The sequence below is a fragment of the Rhinoderma darwinii genome, chromosome 6, assembly GCF_050947455.1.
Source record: "Rhinoderma darwinii isolate aRhiDar2 chromosome 6, aRhiDar2.hap1, whole genome shotgun sequence".
Taxonomy (NCBI): Eukaryota; Metazoa; Chordata; class Amphibia; order Anura; family Rhinodermatidae; genus Rhinoderma; species Rhinoderma darwinii.
Genome location: NC_134692.1, coordinates 145475794 through 145491463, shown reverse-complemented (window position 1 = coordinate 145491463; position 15670 = coordinate 145475794). Strand labels below are relative to the sequence as shown.

The 15670-nt window shown below is 44.6% G+C and overlaps 2 protein-coding genes across 2 annotated transcripts; both read left to right on the top strand.

Moving 5' to 3' along the window:
- The first annotated feature begins 483 nt into the window (after window positions 1–483).
- Window positions 484–9365, top strand: LOC142656089 (microfibril-associated glycoprotein 4-like). Its single transcript, XM_075830959.1, has 6 exons — window positions 484–551; window positions 4692–4789; window positions 5229–5386; window positions 5899–5995; window positions 6097–6291; window positions 8976–9365. The coding sequence occupies exons 2-6, from the start codon at window positions 4699–4701 to the stop codon at window positions 9242–9244; spliced, it is 810 nt and encodes a 269-aa protein (XP_075687074.1). The 5' UTR covers window positions 484–551; window positions 4692–4698; the 3' UTR covers window positions 9245–9365.
- A 1893-nt stretch (window positions 9366–11258) lies between these two features.
- LOC142656091 (microfibril-associated glycoprotein 4-like) lies at window positions 11259–15388 on the top strand. The gene is made up of 6 exons (XM_075830962.1): window positions 11259–11426; window positions 12964–13048; window positions 13595–13752; window positions 13955–14051; window positions 14138–14332; window positions 14804–15388. Exons 1-6 carry the CDS (start codon window positions 11421–11423, stop codon window positions 15052–15054), a joined length of 792 nt encoding a protein of 263 aa, XP_075687077.1. The 5' UTR covers window positions 11259–11420; the 3' UTR covers window positions 15055–15388.
- The last annotated feature ends 282 nt before the right edge of the window (window positions 15389–15670 follow it).

The window sequence follows — 15670 nt, the reverse complement described above, 5'->3', positions numbered from 1 at the left end:
TACATCATATGGTAAAGTCATGCTCAGAAGTGATGACCTTCAGGACAGGACCACCAGGTCTGCAAGAAGCCCCCAGGAGTAACAGCAGGACGGAGGGTAACATGGGACCTGATTGGGCTATTCGGGTGAGATCCAGATACCCACAAAAAGGCACTTTATAGAATCCGAGTATTGCAGCACCTGTGGACATCGTAACCCGCCACTGCCTAGTAATAGGGGATAGTCCCTTATAGGATAACTATAAAGCGCGGCTGCTCCGCTTCACGTCTATATAATATATAAGAAGACATTGACATGTATCATTTCTGACGTGTCATTAACCAAATCCCATCAGACAGAGGGCAAGAGTCCTGAAGGGGAAGTGCCATCATTTACAGCACGTAAAGCGGAAGACGAATATGTGTAGCTCAGCGAGTCGTGGTTGGGCAACTTCTGTGTCCGCGTATTGTGACATAGGAAGGCACACGGTATATAGAGCACGAGGGATCAGCAAAGTTCTCACTTCTATGTATCAAGAAGAAGAAAACGTCTCGTACTGACCAAAGTCTCTGGTAAGTTGTCTGAGCGATGGAAGACTGGAGTAGGTGATCCTGAGTCCTACAATCTCTAGCCGAGGGCCACCCCCCCCCCCCCATCACCATTATATAGCTTACATATAGGGTTAATCTACATAAACAGGCATTCCCTGCTTATTCAGTGTCTGCACAGAGATGTTCACCGAAGTGTTGTGTTGACTATACAGTCATCTGATGCAGGGACAAAGAAGCTTAAATGATAAAAAATCAGCTAAGCTGTTAGGGGGGTATCTGTCCATGAGTTTACTGTCTGTTTCACATACGAACCAGCAGAATAGTGAGTGCAGCTCTGGAGTATAATACAGGATGTAACTCAGGATCAGTACAGGACAAGTAATATATGTACACAGTGACTCCACCAGCAGAATAGTGAGTGCAGCACTGGAGTATAATGCAGGATGTAACTCAGGATCAGTACAGGATAAGTAATGTAATGTATGTACACAGTGACTCCACCAGCAGAATAGTGAGTGCAGCTCTGGAGTATAATACAGGATATAACTCAGGATCAGTACAGGATAAGTAATGTAATGTATGTACACAGTGACTCCACCAGCAGAATAGTGAGTGCAGCTCTGGAGTATAATACAGGATGTAACTCAGGATCAGTACAGGACAAGTAATATATGTACACAGTGACTCCACCAGCAGAATAGTGAGTGCAGCACTGGAGTATAATGCAGGATGTAACTCAGGATCAGTACAGGATAAGTAATGTAATGTATGTACACAGTGACTCCACCAGCAGTATAGTGAGTGCAGCTCTGGAGTATAATACAGGATATAACTCAGGATCAGTACAGGATAAGTAATGTAATGTATGTACACAGTGACTCCACCAGCAGAATAGTGAGTGCAGCTCTGAAGTATAATACAGGATGTAACTCAGGATCAGTACAGGATACGTAATGTAATGTATGTACACAGTGACTCCACCAGCAGAATAGTGAGTGCAGCTCTGGAGTATAATACAGGATATAACTCAGGATCAGTACAGGATAAGTAATGTAATGTATGTACACAGTGACTCCACCAGCAGAATAGTGAGTGCAGCTCTGAAGTATAATACAGGATGTAACTCAGGATCAGTACAGGATAAGGAATGGAATGTATGTACACAGTGACTCCACCAGCAGAATAGTGAGTGCAGCTCTGGAGTATAATACAGGATATAACTCAGGATCAGTACAGGATAAGTAATGTAATGTATGCACACAGTGACTGCACCAGCAGAATAGTGAGTGCAGCTCTGGAGTATATTACAGGGTATAACTAATGATCAGTACAGGATAAGCAATGTAATACATTTACAAAGTTACTATGCTCGTTATGGAGATTAATATTAGAATTATATATACAGTGAAGGAAATAAGTATTTGATCCCTTGCTGATTTTGTAAGTTTGCCCGCTGTCAAAGACATAAACAGTCTAGAATTTTTAGGCTAGGTTAATTTTACCAGTGAGAGATAGATTATATAAAAAAAAAACTGAAAATCACATTGTCAAAATTATATATATATTTATTTGCATTGTGCACAGAGAAATAAGTATTTGATCCCTTTGGCAAACAAGACTTAATACTTGGTGGCAAAACCCTTGTTGGCAAGCACAGCAGTCAGACGTTTTTTGTAGTTGATGATGAGGTTTGCACACATGTTAGATGGAATTTTGGCCCACTCCTCTTTGCAGATCATCTGTAAATCATTAAGATTTCGAGGCTGTCGCTTGGCAATTCGGATCTTCAGCTCCCTCCATAAGTTTTCGATGGGATTAAGGTCTGGAGACTGGCTAGGCCACTCCATGACCTTAATGTGCTTCTTTTAGAGCCACTCCTTTGTTGCCTTGGCTGTATGTTTCGAGTAATTGTCGTGCTGGAAGACCCAGCCACGAGCCATTATTAATGTCCTGGTGGAGGGAAGGAGGTTGTCACTCAGGATTTGACGGTACATGGCTCCATCCATTCTCCCATTGATGCGGTGAAGTAGTCCTGTGCCCTTAGCAGAGAAACACCCCCAAAACATAATGTTTCCACCTCCATGCTTGACAGTGGGGACGGTGTTCTTTGGGTCATAGGCAGCATTTCTCTTCCTCCAAACACGGCGAGTTGAGTTAATGCCAAAGAGCTCAATTTTAGTCTCATCTGACCACAGCACCTTCTCCCAATCACTCTCAGAATCATCCAGATGTTCATTTGCAAACTTCAGAGGGGCCTGTACATGTGCCTTCTTGAGCAGGGGGACCTTGCGGGCACTGCAGGATTGTAATGTGTTACCAATGGTTTTCTTGGTGACTGTGGTCCCAGCTGCCTTGAGATCATTAACAAGTTCCCCCGTGTAGTTTTTGGCTGAGCTCTCACCTTCCTCAGGATCAAGGATACCCCATGAGGTGAGATTTTGCATGGAGCCCCAGATCGATGTCGATTGACAGTCATTTTGTATGTCTTCCATTTTCTTACTATTGCACCAACAGTTGTCTCCTTCTCAGCCAGCGTCTTACTTATGGTTTTGTAGCCCATTCCAGCCTTGTGCAGGTCTATGATCTTGTCCCTGACATCCTTAGAAAGCTCTTTGGTCTTGCCCATGTTGTAGAGGTTAGAGTCAGACTGATCATTGAGTCTGTGGACAGGAGTCTCTTATACAGGTGACCATGTAAGAGCTGTCTATAATGCAGGCACCAAGTTGATTTGGAGCGTGTAACTGGTCTGGAGGAGGCTGAACTCTTAATGGTTGGTAGGGGGTCACATACTTATTTCTCTGTGCACAATGCAAATAAATAGAAATCATTTTGACAATGTGATTTTCTTTATTTTTTTTTTTATATAATCTATCTCTCACTGGTAAAATTAACCTAGCTTAAAAATTCTAGACTGTTCATGACTTTGACAGCGGGCAAACTTACAAAATCAGCAAGGGATCAAATACTTATTTCCTTCACTGTATATATATATATATAAGTTAAGAGCATGGAAGCAGCAGTCACGAAAATAAGTGACGTTTATCCACCCAACAGATGCAACGTTGCATCTGTTGGGTGAATGAACTTCAGTTTTTTCCGTGAGTGCTGCTTCCATGCTCTTAAAGAGGCTCTGTCACCAGATTTTGCAACCCCTATCTGCTATTGCATGTGATCGGCGCTGCAATGTAGATTACAGTAACGTTTTTATTTTAAAAAAACGAGCATTTTTGGCCAAGTTATGACCATTTTTGTATTTATGCAAATGAGGCTTGCAAAAGTCCAAGTGGGCGTGTTTAAAAGTAAAAGTCCAAGTGGGCGTGTATTATGTGCGTACATCGGGGCGTGTTTACTTCTTTTACTAGCTGGGCGTTGTGTATAGAAGTATCATCCACTTCTCTTCACAACGCCCAGCTTCTGGCAGATCACGCTGTGACGTCACTCACAGGTCCTGCATCGTGTCGGACGAGCGAGGACACATCGGCACCAGAGGCTACAGATGATTCTGCAGCAGCATCAGCAGGTAAGTAGCTACATCGACTGCAGAATCATCTGTAGCCTCTGGTGCCGATGTGTCCTCGCTCGTCCGACACGATGCAGGACCTGTGAGTGACGTCACAGCGTGATCTGCCAGAAGCTGGGCGTTGTGAAGAGAAGTGGATGATACTTCTATACACAACGCCCAGCTAGTAAAAGAAGTAAACACGCCCCGATGTACGCACATAATACACGCCCCGATGTACGCACATAATACACGCCCAGTTGGACTTTTACTTTAAACACGCCCACTTGGACTTTTGCAAGCCTCATTTGCATAACTACAAAAATGGTCATAACTTGGCCAAAAATGCTCGTTTTTTAAAAATAAAAACGTTACTGTAATCTACATTGCAGCGCCGATCACATGCAATATCAGATAGGGGTTGCACAATCTGGTGACAGAGCCTCTTTAACTTCTTGTTATACACCATATGGGGAGAAGTCACTCCTACCATCAGAAGCTTAGCACCGACCATTCATTTGGTATTTTGCACCAGTGCTGCGCCTACCTGCCTTACAATTTTGTATATGTATATATATTGTGTTATGGGATCTGAACTACAACCTCCATCATGCTTACTTTAATTGAGACTAACACAGAATAAATATTGACTTTGCCATTAGTCAGAAGATGTGGGGTTCCCCGGCTGTCATCACTCTCGTGTTGTTTCTGGAGAGAAGCCATCAAGCCTTGGACATTAGTCACAGAAATAAAGAGAACAGTGAGTGTCCACCTCCCAGCATCCTCTCTGCTATTCACGTCTATGTATTTCATGTACCTATAAGAGAAGTGATAAAATACTTTATTAAGAAGAGCTGGACGTTTCTAGACCACAACCAGGACATGGTGGGGGATCCGCAATATGGAATCCGCCTGGTCCTGTAAGCGCACAGATCATCTTCATGAAGTATTTGACTTCTTAGATTGTCTTTGTTCAGTCTTTGCCTTGTCAGCAGCAACCAAACAAGTCTCCAGATCTACGAGGACATTCGACTGTCTCTAATGCAAACCCTTAGACTATAGTAACTCCATCTCTGAAGTTCTCTGTAAAGTTGGAATTCATAAGTAATGAGAATTATTCATGATAAGAGCATTAGGAGTCTGTATTCGATGGAGAACTATCTCCCGGAGGTCTGACCTCCTGTGTCCTCTCCTCCTAGTCATTAGCTGCATAGATTCCTGCCACCCCCATGACTGCTCCGACGTGTTTGCTCAAGGTCTGACCTCGAACGGAGTGTACCTGATATATCCGGGTGGAGCACGCGCTCCAGCTCTACCTGTGTATTGTGACATGACCGGTGCTGGAGGACCCTGGACGGTGAGTACCTGCGCCAGTCCCTATAATGTCTGTACATATTTGTCTACCTTAGCCAGTCATAGTCGGAGAGACTATCAGTAATGACCCCAAATTATTTTTAATTTTTCATTATTTTACACTTATTGTAATGCCGCATCCACAAAAAGATATAAATGACCCCATAAAAGGGCCAAATCCTTGTCACTCATCTGTAACACTTGATTGGCCCCTGTCCTGAGATATCAACTAACTAGTCATTTTCGCTCTGTAAATGCCCCATCCATTCACCTCTCCCTGCCAAGATGTGATCAACGTCTCAGCAATTCCCATTGGGAAAAATATTTACACATGAAATTTGTCGGATAATTTGATGCCCTTGGTCTCCACATAGGAAATGTTGAGATCTTCCATCTAACCAGCTGGACCCAGAGGTCTTCATACATGGATCTCGGCGGTCTCCTTTGCCCTAGGTTGTACTATGTATAACTGATCATATGTGGATGAACATTTTCAGACTGTTCCTCCTCCCTAAGGTCTTTCAGAAGAGGTTTGATGGTGGCGTGGATTTCTATCGGGGTTGGGATGATTATAAGTCCGGGTTTGGACGAGCATCTGGAGAATACTGGCTGGGTAAAACCAGAACCTTGCACATTTACTCCTCCTTATTTCCTTACACATTACACATCAGGTGTTGGGATGTCACAGTATTTACTGTACGTTCATCTCTTCAGGTTTGCAGAACATTTTCCTCCTGACCCAGAAGAAGACGTATACCCTGCGCATTGACCTGGAGGACTTTGATAATGAAACACGTCATGTAACTTATGACCCCTTCTCCCTGTCACCTCTGGCCGTCAACCCTGATGAGGACGGGTACAAACTGCATATTGATGGATTTAAGGAGGGAGATCCAACGAGACCTGCCGGTAGGTGAAGAGGAAGTGGTGTCATGAGATTATCCGAGATATCATCATGTTTTACATGTCTGTCTGTTTTATAAATGGTTCAGTCCATAGGTAAAGATTTGTAATTCATAACAAATAATATCATAATTTTATTTTTGGGTGTCCCACAATAATATCAGTCTGGGGGCTGTCACTTGTAGCCCAGAACAGACACCACATCATAAAGCTTTATTATCTCATCCCCACATCATCTAATCCCTCCATCATCTCATCCTCCCATCATCTCATTCCCCCATCATCTCATCATTTCATCATCTTATCCTTTTATCATCTCATCCTCCCATCATCTCATCCCCCATCATCTCATCTCCCATCATCTCATCCTCCCATCATCTCATCCCCCATCATCTCATCTCCCATCATCTCATCCCCCATCATCTCATCCTCCCATCATCTCATCCCCCATCATCTCATCTCCCATCATCTCATCCTTCCATCATCTCATCCTCCCATCATCTCATCCTCCCATCATCTCATCCCTCCATCATCTCATCCCCCATCATCTCATCCCTCCATCATCTCATCCCCCATCATCTCATCCCCCATCATCTCATCCCCGATCATCTCACCCCCCATCATCTCATCCCCCATCATCTCACCCCCCATCATCTCATCCTCCCATTATCTCATCCTCCCATCATCTCATCTCCCATCATCTCATCCCCATCATCTCATTTCCCCTTCATCTCATCCCTCCATCATCTCATACTCCCATCATCTCATCCCTCCATCATCTCATTCCCCCATCATCTCATTCCTCCATCATCTCATCCCTCCATTATCTCATTCCTCCATCATCTCATTCCTCCATCATCTCATTCCTCCATCATCTCATTCCTCCATCATCTCATCCTCCCATCATCTCATTCCCCATCATCTCATTCCCCCATCATCTCATCCCTCCATCATCTCATCCCTCCATCATCTCATCACTCCATCATCTCATCCCTCCATCATCTCATCCCTCCATCATCTCATCCCTCCATCATCTCATCACTCCATAATCTCATCCCCCATCACCCATCATGTCATCACTCCATCATCTCATTCCTCCATCATCTCATCCCTCCATCATCTCATCTTCCCATCATCTCATCCCCATCATCTCATCCCCCATCATCTCATCCCCCATCATCTCATCCCCATCATCTCATCCCCCATCATGTCATACCCCATCATCTCATCCCTCCATCATCTCATCCTCCCATCATCTCATTCCCCCATCATCTCATCCCTCCATCATCTCATCCCTCCATCATCTCATCCCCCATCATCTCATTCCCCCATCATCTCATCCCTCCATCATCTCATTCCTCCATCATCTCATTCCTCCATCATCTCATCCTCCCATCATCTCATCCTCCCATCATCTCATTCCCCCATCATCTCATCCCTCCATCATCTCATTCCTCCATCATCTCATTCCTCCATCATCTCATCCTCCGATAATCTCATTCCCCATCATCTCATTCCCCCATCATCTCATCCCTCCATCATCTCATCCTCCCATCATCTCATCCCCCATCATCTCATCCCTCCATCATCTCATCCCTCCATCATCTCATCCCCCATCATCTCATCCCCCATCATCTCATCCCTCCATCATCTCATCCTCCCATCATCTCATCCCCCATCATCTCATCCCTCCATCATCTCATCCCTCCATCATCTCATCCCCCATCATCTCATCCCCCATCATCTCATCCCCCATCATCTCATCCCCCATCATCTCATCCTCCATCATCTCATCCTGGCACCTTAACTACAATGTTTCTGTATATTTTTTAAGAACCAACACAAAAAACACAGCTCTATGGAGAGGCCGGGAGTTTCGTCCCACTATGGCTCTCAACTTCTCCTAGACCTCCTCCCATAGCAGAACATTATGAAAATGGTTCAATATTTAGGTTGATGTAATTACCAGAATATAATACAAATATCATTGCACACACCGCATATATCATCAATAAGATCTAACAGGTTATTTGTGTATTAACCCATAAGAAATAGACCCTATTGGCAAGTGATTGGCACCGAAGTCACCTCCAAATGGGGTTGCCATCTTCGTGGCTTTTGCGGCTCACTTCTAGTAGGATCCCACTAGTATCCAAGTACCAGATCATCATGTCTCGTATGTCAGTCCAATCTTGACCTCGCCTCATAAATTCAGATACAGGCGCTATATTGAATTGATGTGATATGTAAATGTATTCCGATTGCAGCCATGACTACGGTTTGTGTAAATTTGGCTGCAATATATTTAGTTACAATGATTGATAAATTGCAGCTTTCTTCTACTAACTGGAAGGAATCGATGAGATGAGGCGAGAGTTGACTTTTGGGTTGGGAAATAGCCCAAGAAATGACCAGATGTAGAGAGGTTCAGAAACCGACTGATCAGAGAAGAGGGAATTTATTCCGATCATCACATTTCTCAGTTTTTTTTTGGGTGAATTGAAGAGACTGGATTCTATAGGAGACCTCTTCTAAGGATACGTTGGATGTGACAGGTTCGAGGTTCAGATAGATTTGTTTTTCATGGGTCGGCTGCTTGGATTTGCTCGTCTCCATTTATGATGTGTCTATTAATACTCCAGTCATGAACTATTTTGATGTAACTGATGGGTTTTTGTTGTCCTTCGCAGGAAACTCTCTACATGGTCATAACCAGTTAAAATTTTCCACCCACGACCACGATAGAGATACTTATATCGGTAACTGTGCAGTCATGTACCACGGGGCCTTCTGGTACAACCAATGTCATGGCACCAATCTTAATGGGAAATATCAGCTTGGCGTCACCACGGAGTATGCCACCGGCATTGTGTGGGCTACATGGAGAGGAGCCTACTATTCCTTTAAGAGGACGGAGATGAAGATTGCACCAACGTCCGGTGATAGTAACAAACAGTAACTCGTCACGGGATCTGTGACAACAATCCACCTTCATACGGTGTTACTGCCTCATCACAATGTGACATCTTGAGGAAATTTCAAATAATAATCAATATTCAATAAAGCAGCAATTCTACCTTTGTTGGATTCATTCTCTTCAGGTCTTGTAAGAATTCATGGATCACGGGTTCTTGGATCCGTCCAACATAATGTGAACACAACACAAACCTGTAGAGTTTGGAGGACACAAGGCAGATCCGCTAGATGTGATTTGGACGTCTCCAGCATAACCTGGTGTCTCTGCCTTATGTCCCGTGTATCTTGGCTCATACGCAGCAGGAAATAATTACACACTGACGGTAAATTGATCCTTCTCAACGTAATTACGACTAGAAAACAAATATTAGTTTATGGCAAAGACCTTTTATTTAATGCTGACACAACGACTCTTCTTACATCTCACATCTATCTACAATATCTCCTTCATCATCAGGTCAATGGTGAAGATCCTCGTCTTCAGGCTGGGCAACCAGATGAATGGTGGTACATCAGCAGTCCAGTTTTGAGATCCCACCAGGTCAACCACTGCCGATATGTCCTATAAGAGTCATAGACAGGGATCCCCTGCTCACGACCCCCTCTATAAACCAGACAGAAGAGTCTTGTAGATTTGTAGAGCGACTGCCTCTCTGGTGGTCCTGATACAACTCTATATTATATGGTAGCCCAATCATTGGATTGGGTGTCATGTAATACAACATCAGCGGCCACACAGAGCTTGCCTCAAATCTAACAGCTGATCTTCGGGGGTTTATATAGTCGGACCCAAATCAAACAGCTCATCTCTGGGCAGCTTCAATGGTGGTCCATTTGGGACTAATCTTATAGCAAGGACATTAAGAAGGTGGAAGAGCCCATTATCTCTTGTAATATCACAGTCTATGTTTGACCATAAAAATCAGTCACCCAATGAATGATTATTTAATTGTAATGGGTTTGGGAAAGTGAATGGAGAATACGGGCTGGGTAAGGACGTGCTTTGGCAGAAATATGGTCGTTATTCCTACATAGAAGACATAAATGTGAAGGGTTCCCAGTAAAGACGCCACAGACCTTCTTTCATTCGATCATTGCAGGTTTTTAGAACATTTACCTTCTCACCCACAGGAGGACATATCGTCTCTGGGTTGACCTGGTGGATTTTGGGAATGATGCTCAGTACGGGACCTATGACACCCACTCTCTGTCACCATTGGTCATTGATCTAGAGGAGGACGAGTACAATCTGTATATTTGAACATTTTGGGAGAATGACCCCAACAAACCTCATGACTTTGGCGATACGCCAGTTAAATCATATGACAGGTGTCCTACGGCGAAATCAGAGAGCACAAGATCCTTCCACGGAGCATAAGGGCTTGTGAAGTGACACGAAGACCGCCATAAAAGACTAGGTCACTGTTGACTCCAAGTATTTCCATAAAGGACAACCACTATTAGGACATGACCAAAAATCTTGCGGACCACCGTGAATGTAGCCCTAGTCACTGGATTTCCATGCAATACATTGATACTCAATACAGAATGATGTAGATACAGACACCAACACGATCTGCGCACGTAAATTGTAACATTCCAGTCCTTAACGTGTATTTATTGTGAGGTCCTTGGCCGATTTCTGTTTTGCTTCTTTCATTTTCCGGCTTTCCCTAACTTGTTGCTTGTGGAGCTGCAGGTTCAGAGCTCAGTGGGTGTTCTCTATGAAGCTGCTCTATCTCTCTCTGCCCTGATCTGGCCTGTGTAGCAGGTTTCCTCCCTCGTTCTGACTTTGCAGTGCATTCTGGGATTTCTCAAAACCAATACGGATGATTCCGCAGGTATACATTACCTTCTCCTGTGTGTAATATTAACCGGCTTTGAACACAGAGGTGGGATGTGTTATTGATTAACTGGGCAGGTCTGGGAAACCCTTAATCATTCCTGTAAAACTAATAGAAAAGAAGGGGAATGTTTCCTGAAAATGCTCAAGTCCCTCCTCTGTCTATCGTTTCTATCCCTTCCCGGAAAGTCTGTAAGGTCTATTTATCTTTTCCTTGAGTTAATATTGGCTCCGGCACGTGTGGGATGACATGTGACCGCGTTCTTTATAGAGCAGAGACCTGAACACCTTCCCCAGTCTACAGGCGACCGCCATCATGAAGGTAAGAACGCAGCCCTGTGGGGGAGGGGAGCAGGTGATACAATGTCACACTGGTGGAACGTTCTACGGACAATTCATGCACACGGCAGGATTAGGGAAAGGACACGTTTAGCGACTGCCAGGAAGCTGAGACGTGGCCAAAAACTGTGGCAATATGATGTTTCACCGCAAATAGGCACAGTCTTCAAAGTATTAATGGCCACCTAGTTTTGGCGATTTGCAGTGAAACCCCATTTCTGCGCGGTTTGCTGCCGGCTGATACGTTGGACCTCGGTTTATGTGTTTGGGTATGAACATGCTCATAGTCTCATAGAAGAATATATCCGTGACATGGACAAAAATCTGCGCTGGTTTTTCCGTAGCATGTGAATAGGGCATAACAAATCCCATTCACTTACAATGGATGCCAATCCAGGTCTAAATCCTCACCAGATCCTGAATGTGTGAACGCGGTCTTATCCTTATGAGCTAAACATGAGCTCAGGTCCGAATGAATGATGTTCCAAACATAATCTCCACCAATGTCATGAACGCGACAACCAGCTGCTGCCGGTATAAGGGAGGTTTTGTTCATTGTAATGTAAATTTTCTTTTTGCGCCCCACCCCCATCATAAAAAAATGCCCCATAAAAAAGTATAATGCCTTTATAGTGCCCCCACACAGTATAATGCCCCTTTAGTGCCCCCACACAGTATAATGCCCCTTTATAGTGCCCCCACACAGTATAATGCCCCTTTATAGTGCCCCCACACAGTATAATACCCCTTTATAGTGCCCCCACACAGTATAATACCCCTTTATAGTGCCCCCACACAGTATAATGCCCTGTTAGTGCCCCCATAACTGCCCCATAGAGTATAATGCCCCCATAACTGCCCCCACAGTATATTGTCCCCTTTAGTGCCCCACAAAGTATAATACCCCCTTATGCCCCCACACACAGTATAATGCCCCCTTGTGACCCCCAGTATAAATAATGCCCACTTCTGCCACCCCACACACAATATAATGCCTGGTCACCTTGTGCCCCCTCTATCACACAGTATAATTATGCCCACCCCACACAGTATACAGCCCCCCTTTTGTCCCCAACAGCCCCTTATGCCCCCCATGTGTAATATTAAAATAATGTATAAATAATGTGTGCCTTGCAGCCTGGAGACCCAGGAACCAAGCGTTGGTTGATTTTACTCACCACTCGTCCAGGTCCTTCTCTGTGCTGGCCCCGGCGCTGCACTATGACACACACGTTGAATTGTCACGTAACACGTCATGTGTCTCAGTGCATCGCTGGCGCAAGAGAAGAGAAGGAGCGCCCAGGCAGAAAGGCAGCTGTAGAGTCGCCGGGCCCAGGCGCTTCAGAAATACAAGCACGAGAGGGGGCCAGTGGAGCGCCTCCTTCCACCTGCTGGAGGGATGCGCCCTGTGCCATGGCACAGGTTGCACACACCAAAGGCCGGCACTGTGTAACATCATGAGCTAGCGATTGGGAGCGAGACACTGAGAGGTTTTATTTAATGCAATATTCTCCAATCAGAAGCTGCTGCTGAATTTCGCCCTCTTCCTGCTGCTACAGAGCGGTCATGTGACCACAGGTTCTGCGCCTCTGAACCAGGCTAATGGTGAGTACAGCAGAACTCCGCTGATTAAACTGGGGATGATATATTGACGTTATTATCTGCATCTAAATCTAAATAAATGGGCTTGACGAGATTCCGCAGATTTCTAGAGAAACAATTTGATTGCAGAAATCATTTACTTTTTTATTTATTTTTCAAGTCAGTTTATATTACTTTTATTCTAGTAAGAGGGGCGGAGCTGTGACAACTTCTTCTTCATGTACAGGGATTGTCCCCTCGGAGCGATGATGACCTGGTATAATCCATGAGTGATCATGTGGATCTCCAAAAGCCCTTATCCAATTATAAAATGGCCACACAGATAACACCATGGATGAGCCAACAAGGCAATAGGGGAATTAGGTAATTGGGGTGGAGTTGCACTTTAAGGGACATTTTTTATAGAAGGTAAACCATGATATTTGATTTTATGCTTAGTATAGGAATTTTTATTGGCTGATTTTAGAAACTTTATGATAAAATGTGAGAACATCTCCAGATACAACTGAGCTAAGGAGACGTCTGACCTCCTGTGTCCTCTCCTCCTAGTCATTAGCTGCCTAGATTCCTGCCACCCCGATGACTGTTCGGACATCTCTGCTCAGGGTCTGACCTCGGACGGTGTGTACCTGATATATCCGGGTGGTGTGAACTCCCCACCAGTACCTGTGTATTGTGACATGACCAGTGCTGGCGGACCATGGACGGTGAGTACCGGCAGCGACTTCTACAGTTACATAAGACCAAGATACATTCCCCTCAAAAAGGAAAACAATCCCAATACGTCGTCCTTTAGTGGTTTTGTGGTCTTCTGCCATCAAGTCTATAAAAGTTCTTTGTCCATTATATTGGCTCCTAACTTTCCCAGACACCCGCACAGCCCTTTAATGTTGATCTCCTCATCTCCAGGTGTTTCAGAAGAGGTTTGATGGCAGTGTGGACTTCTATCGTGGCTGGAAGGAATACAAGAATGGGTTTGGGAAAGCGAGTGGAGAATACTGGCTGGGTAATAACTTCCTTTTATTTATTGCTGCTCCCATATACTCCTGTAATATGTAGATTATTGACACCACGTCGTCCTGTCATCGTCAGGTCTGCAGAACATTCACCTCCTCACCCAGAAGAGGTCGTATCGTCTCCGGGTTGACCTGGTGGATTTTGAGAATGATGCTCGGTTCGGGACCTATGACACCTTCTCTCTGTCACCGTTGGCCATTGATCCGGAGGAGGATGGGTACAAGCTGCATATTGGTGCATTTCAGGAGGGTGACCCCATCAAACCTGTTAGTAAGTGACCCACTTCTTATGGCAGTTTCAGGGCACTTGGGATTACTTTGTTCTTCTGCATTGAGCGCTGGTGAAAATAAATATCTCCTCGACTTCCCAAGACCCAACTCTCCCTGTCCTCTACTTTCCTGCCCCTAAACTCTTGGCCAGACCTTATAAACTCCAGCCTCCTGCTGCCCTTACTTTATTACCAACTTTTCTCTCATGACCCCCACCCACCAAGCCCACCGTGGTCCCAGTGCCTACGCTATGTCGCCAGGTTTCTCTGCTTTCTCTTATATTATAAGTGTCATATAGAGGCCTCTTCTTGGGTAAGGATTCCTATCAGGGAGCACCAGTGGGACAAAGTCTTTTCCAAAACTGGTCATGGTCACAAACCATCAGTGGACACAAGGTCCAGGCCGGGTGAAGAGTTGACCAGACACTCTGCACAGTAAAATCTAACGTTCTTGTCTATTATAAACTCAACAGCAGATTCACTGAGAACGCAGAACGAGATGAATTTCTCCACGCATGACAATGACAGGGACACACTATCAGGCAACTGCGCAGCTATTTTTCACGGAGCCTCTTGGTACAAGGATTGCCACAGCGCCAACCTGAATGGACTATACCTAAAGGGACAAACTGACCAGTATGCCACGGGCATGACTTGGGCAGGATGGAAAGGGCACAACTACTCACTGAAGGCTTCTGAGATGAAGATCGCCGTAAATGTCTAAGCCATGGATGTCTCATTGGGTTACTAAGAAGAAGGACAATCGTTTCCATCACCACGAGGCCGTGGACCACAAAACATCCGTGGCTCGTGTCATCATAAGACTCAACAAAGACTTCAAAGACGCTCAAAGAGCAGACGGTGCCATTCAATACCTTGACATCTGTGCAAATGCAAAATGTTATGTTCTATGAAAAGATTATACAAGACTTGGGTGAAGGAACCTCGTCCAATTATTCTCCTTGTATCGGCAGCATCTCCTATATGGTATTCATTCCCCTATATATATATGTGTGTGGGGGATTAGAAGTGTAGAAAATAAATGATCTGAGAAATGATGTTGTTGAATTGCCTTTAAATTCCCGTTAGTAAAGGATTGCACCATAATATGTTGATCGGTGGAGTCTTGGGGGTCTCCTCACTGGTAAGATGGGACTTTCTTCACAAAACAAAGACTTTCATTATTCTTAGAACTACGAAATATAAAAAGAGGAACCTTGAGAAACAATAATAAAAACACAACGACCTGAACGCAACAAGAACCGAACAATTGTGGAATAGCTGTGAGCTGCCACGCGCTGTACAGGGGCCTCCTGGAAATAAAGATTTATAGATATCAA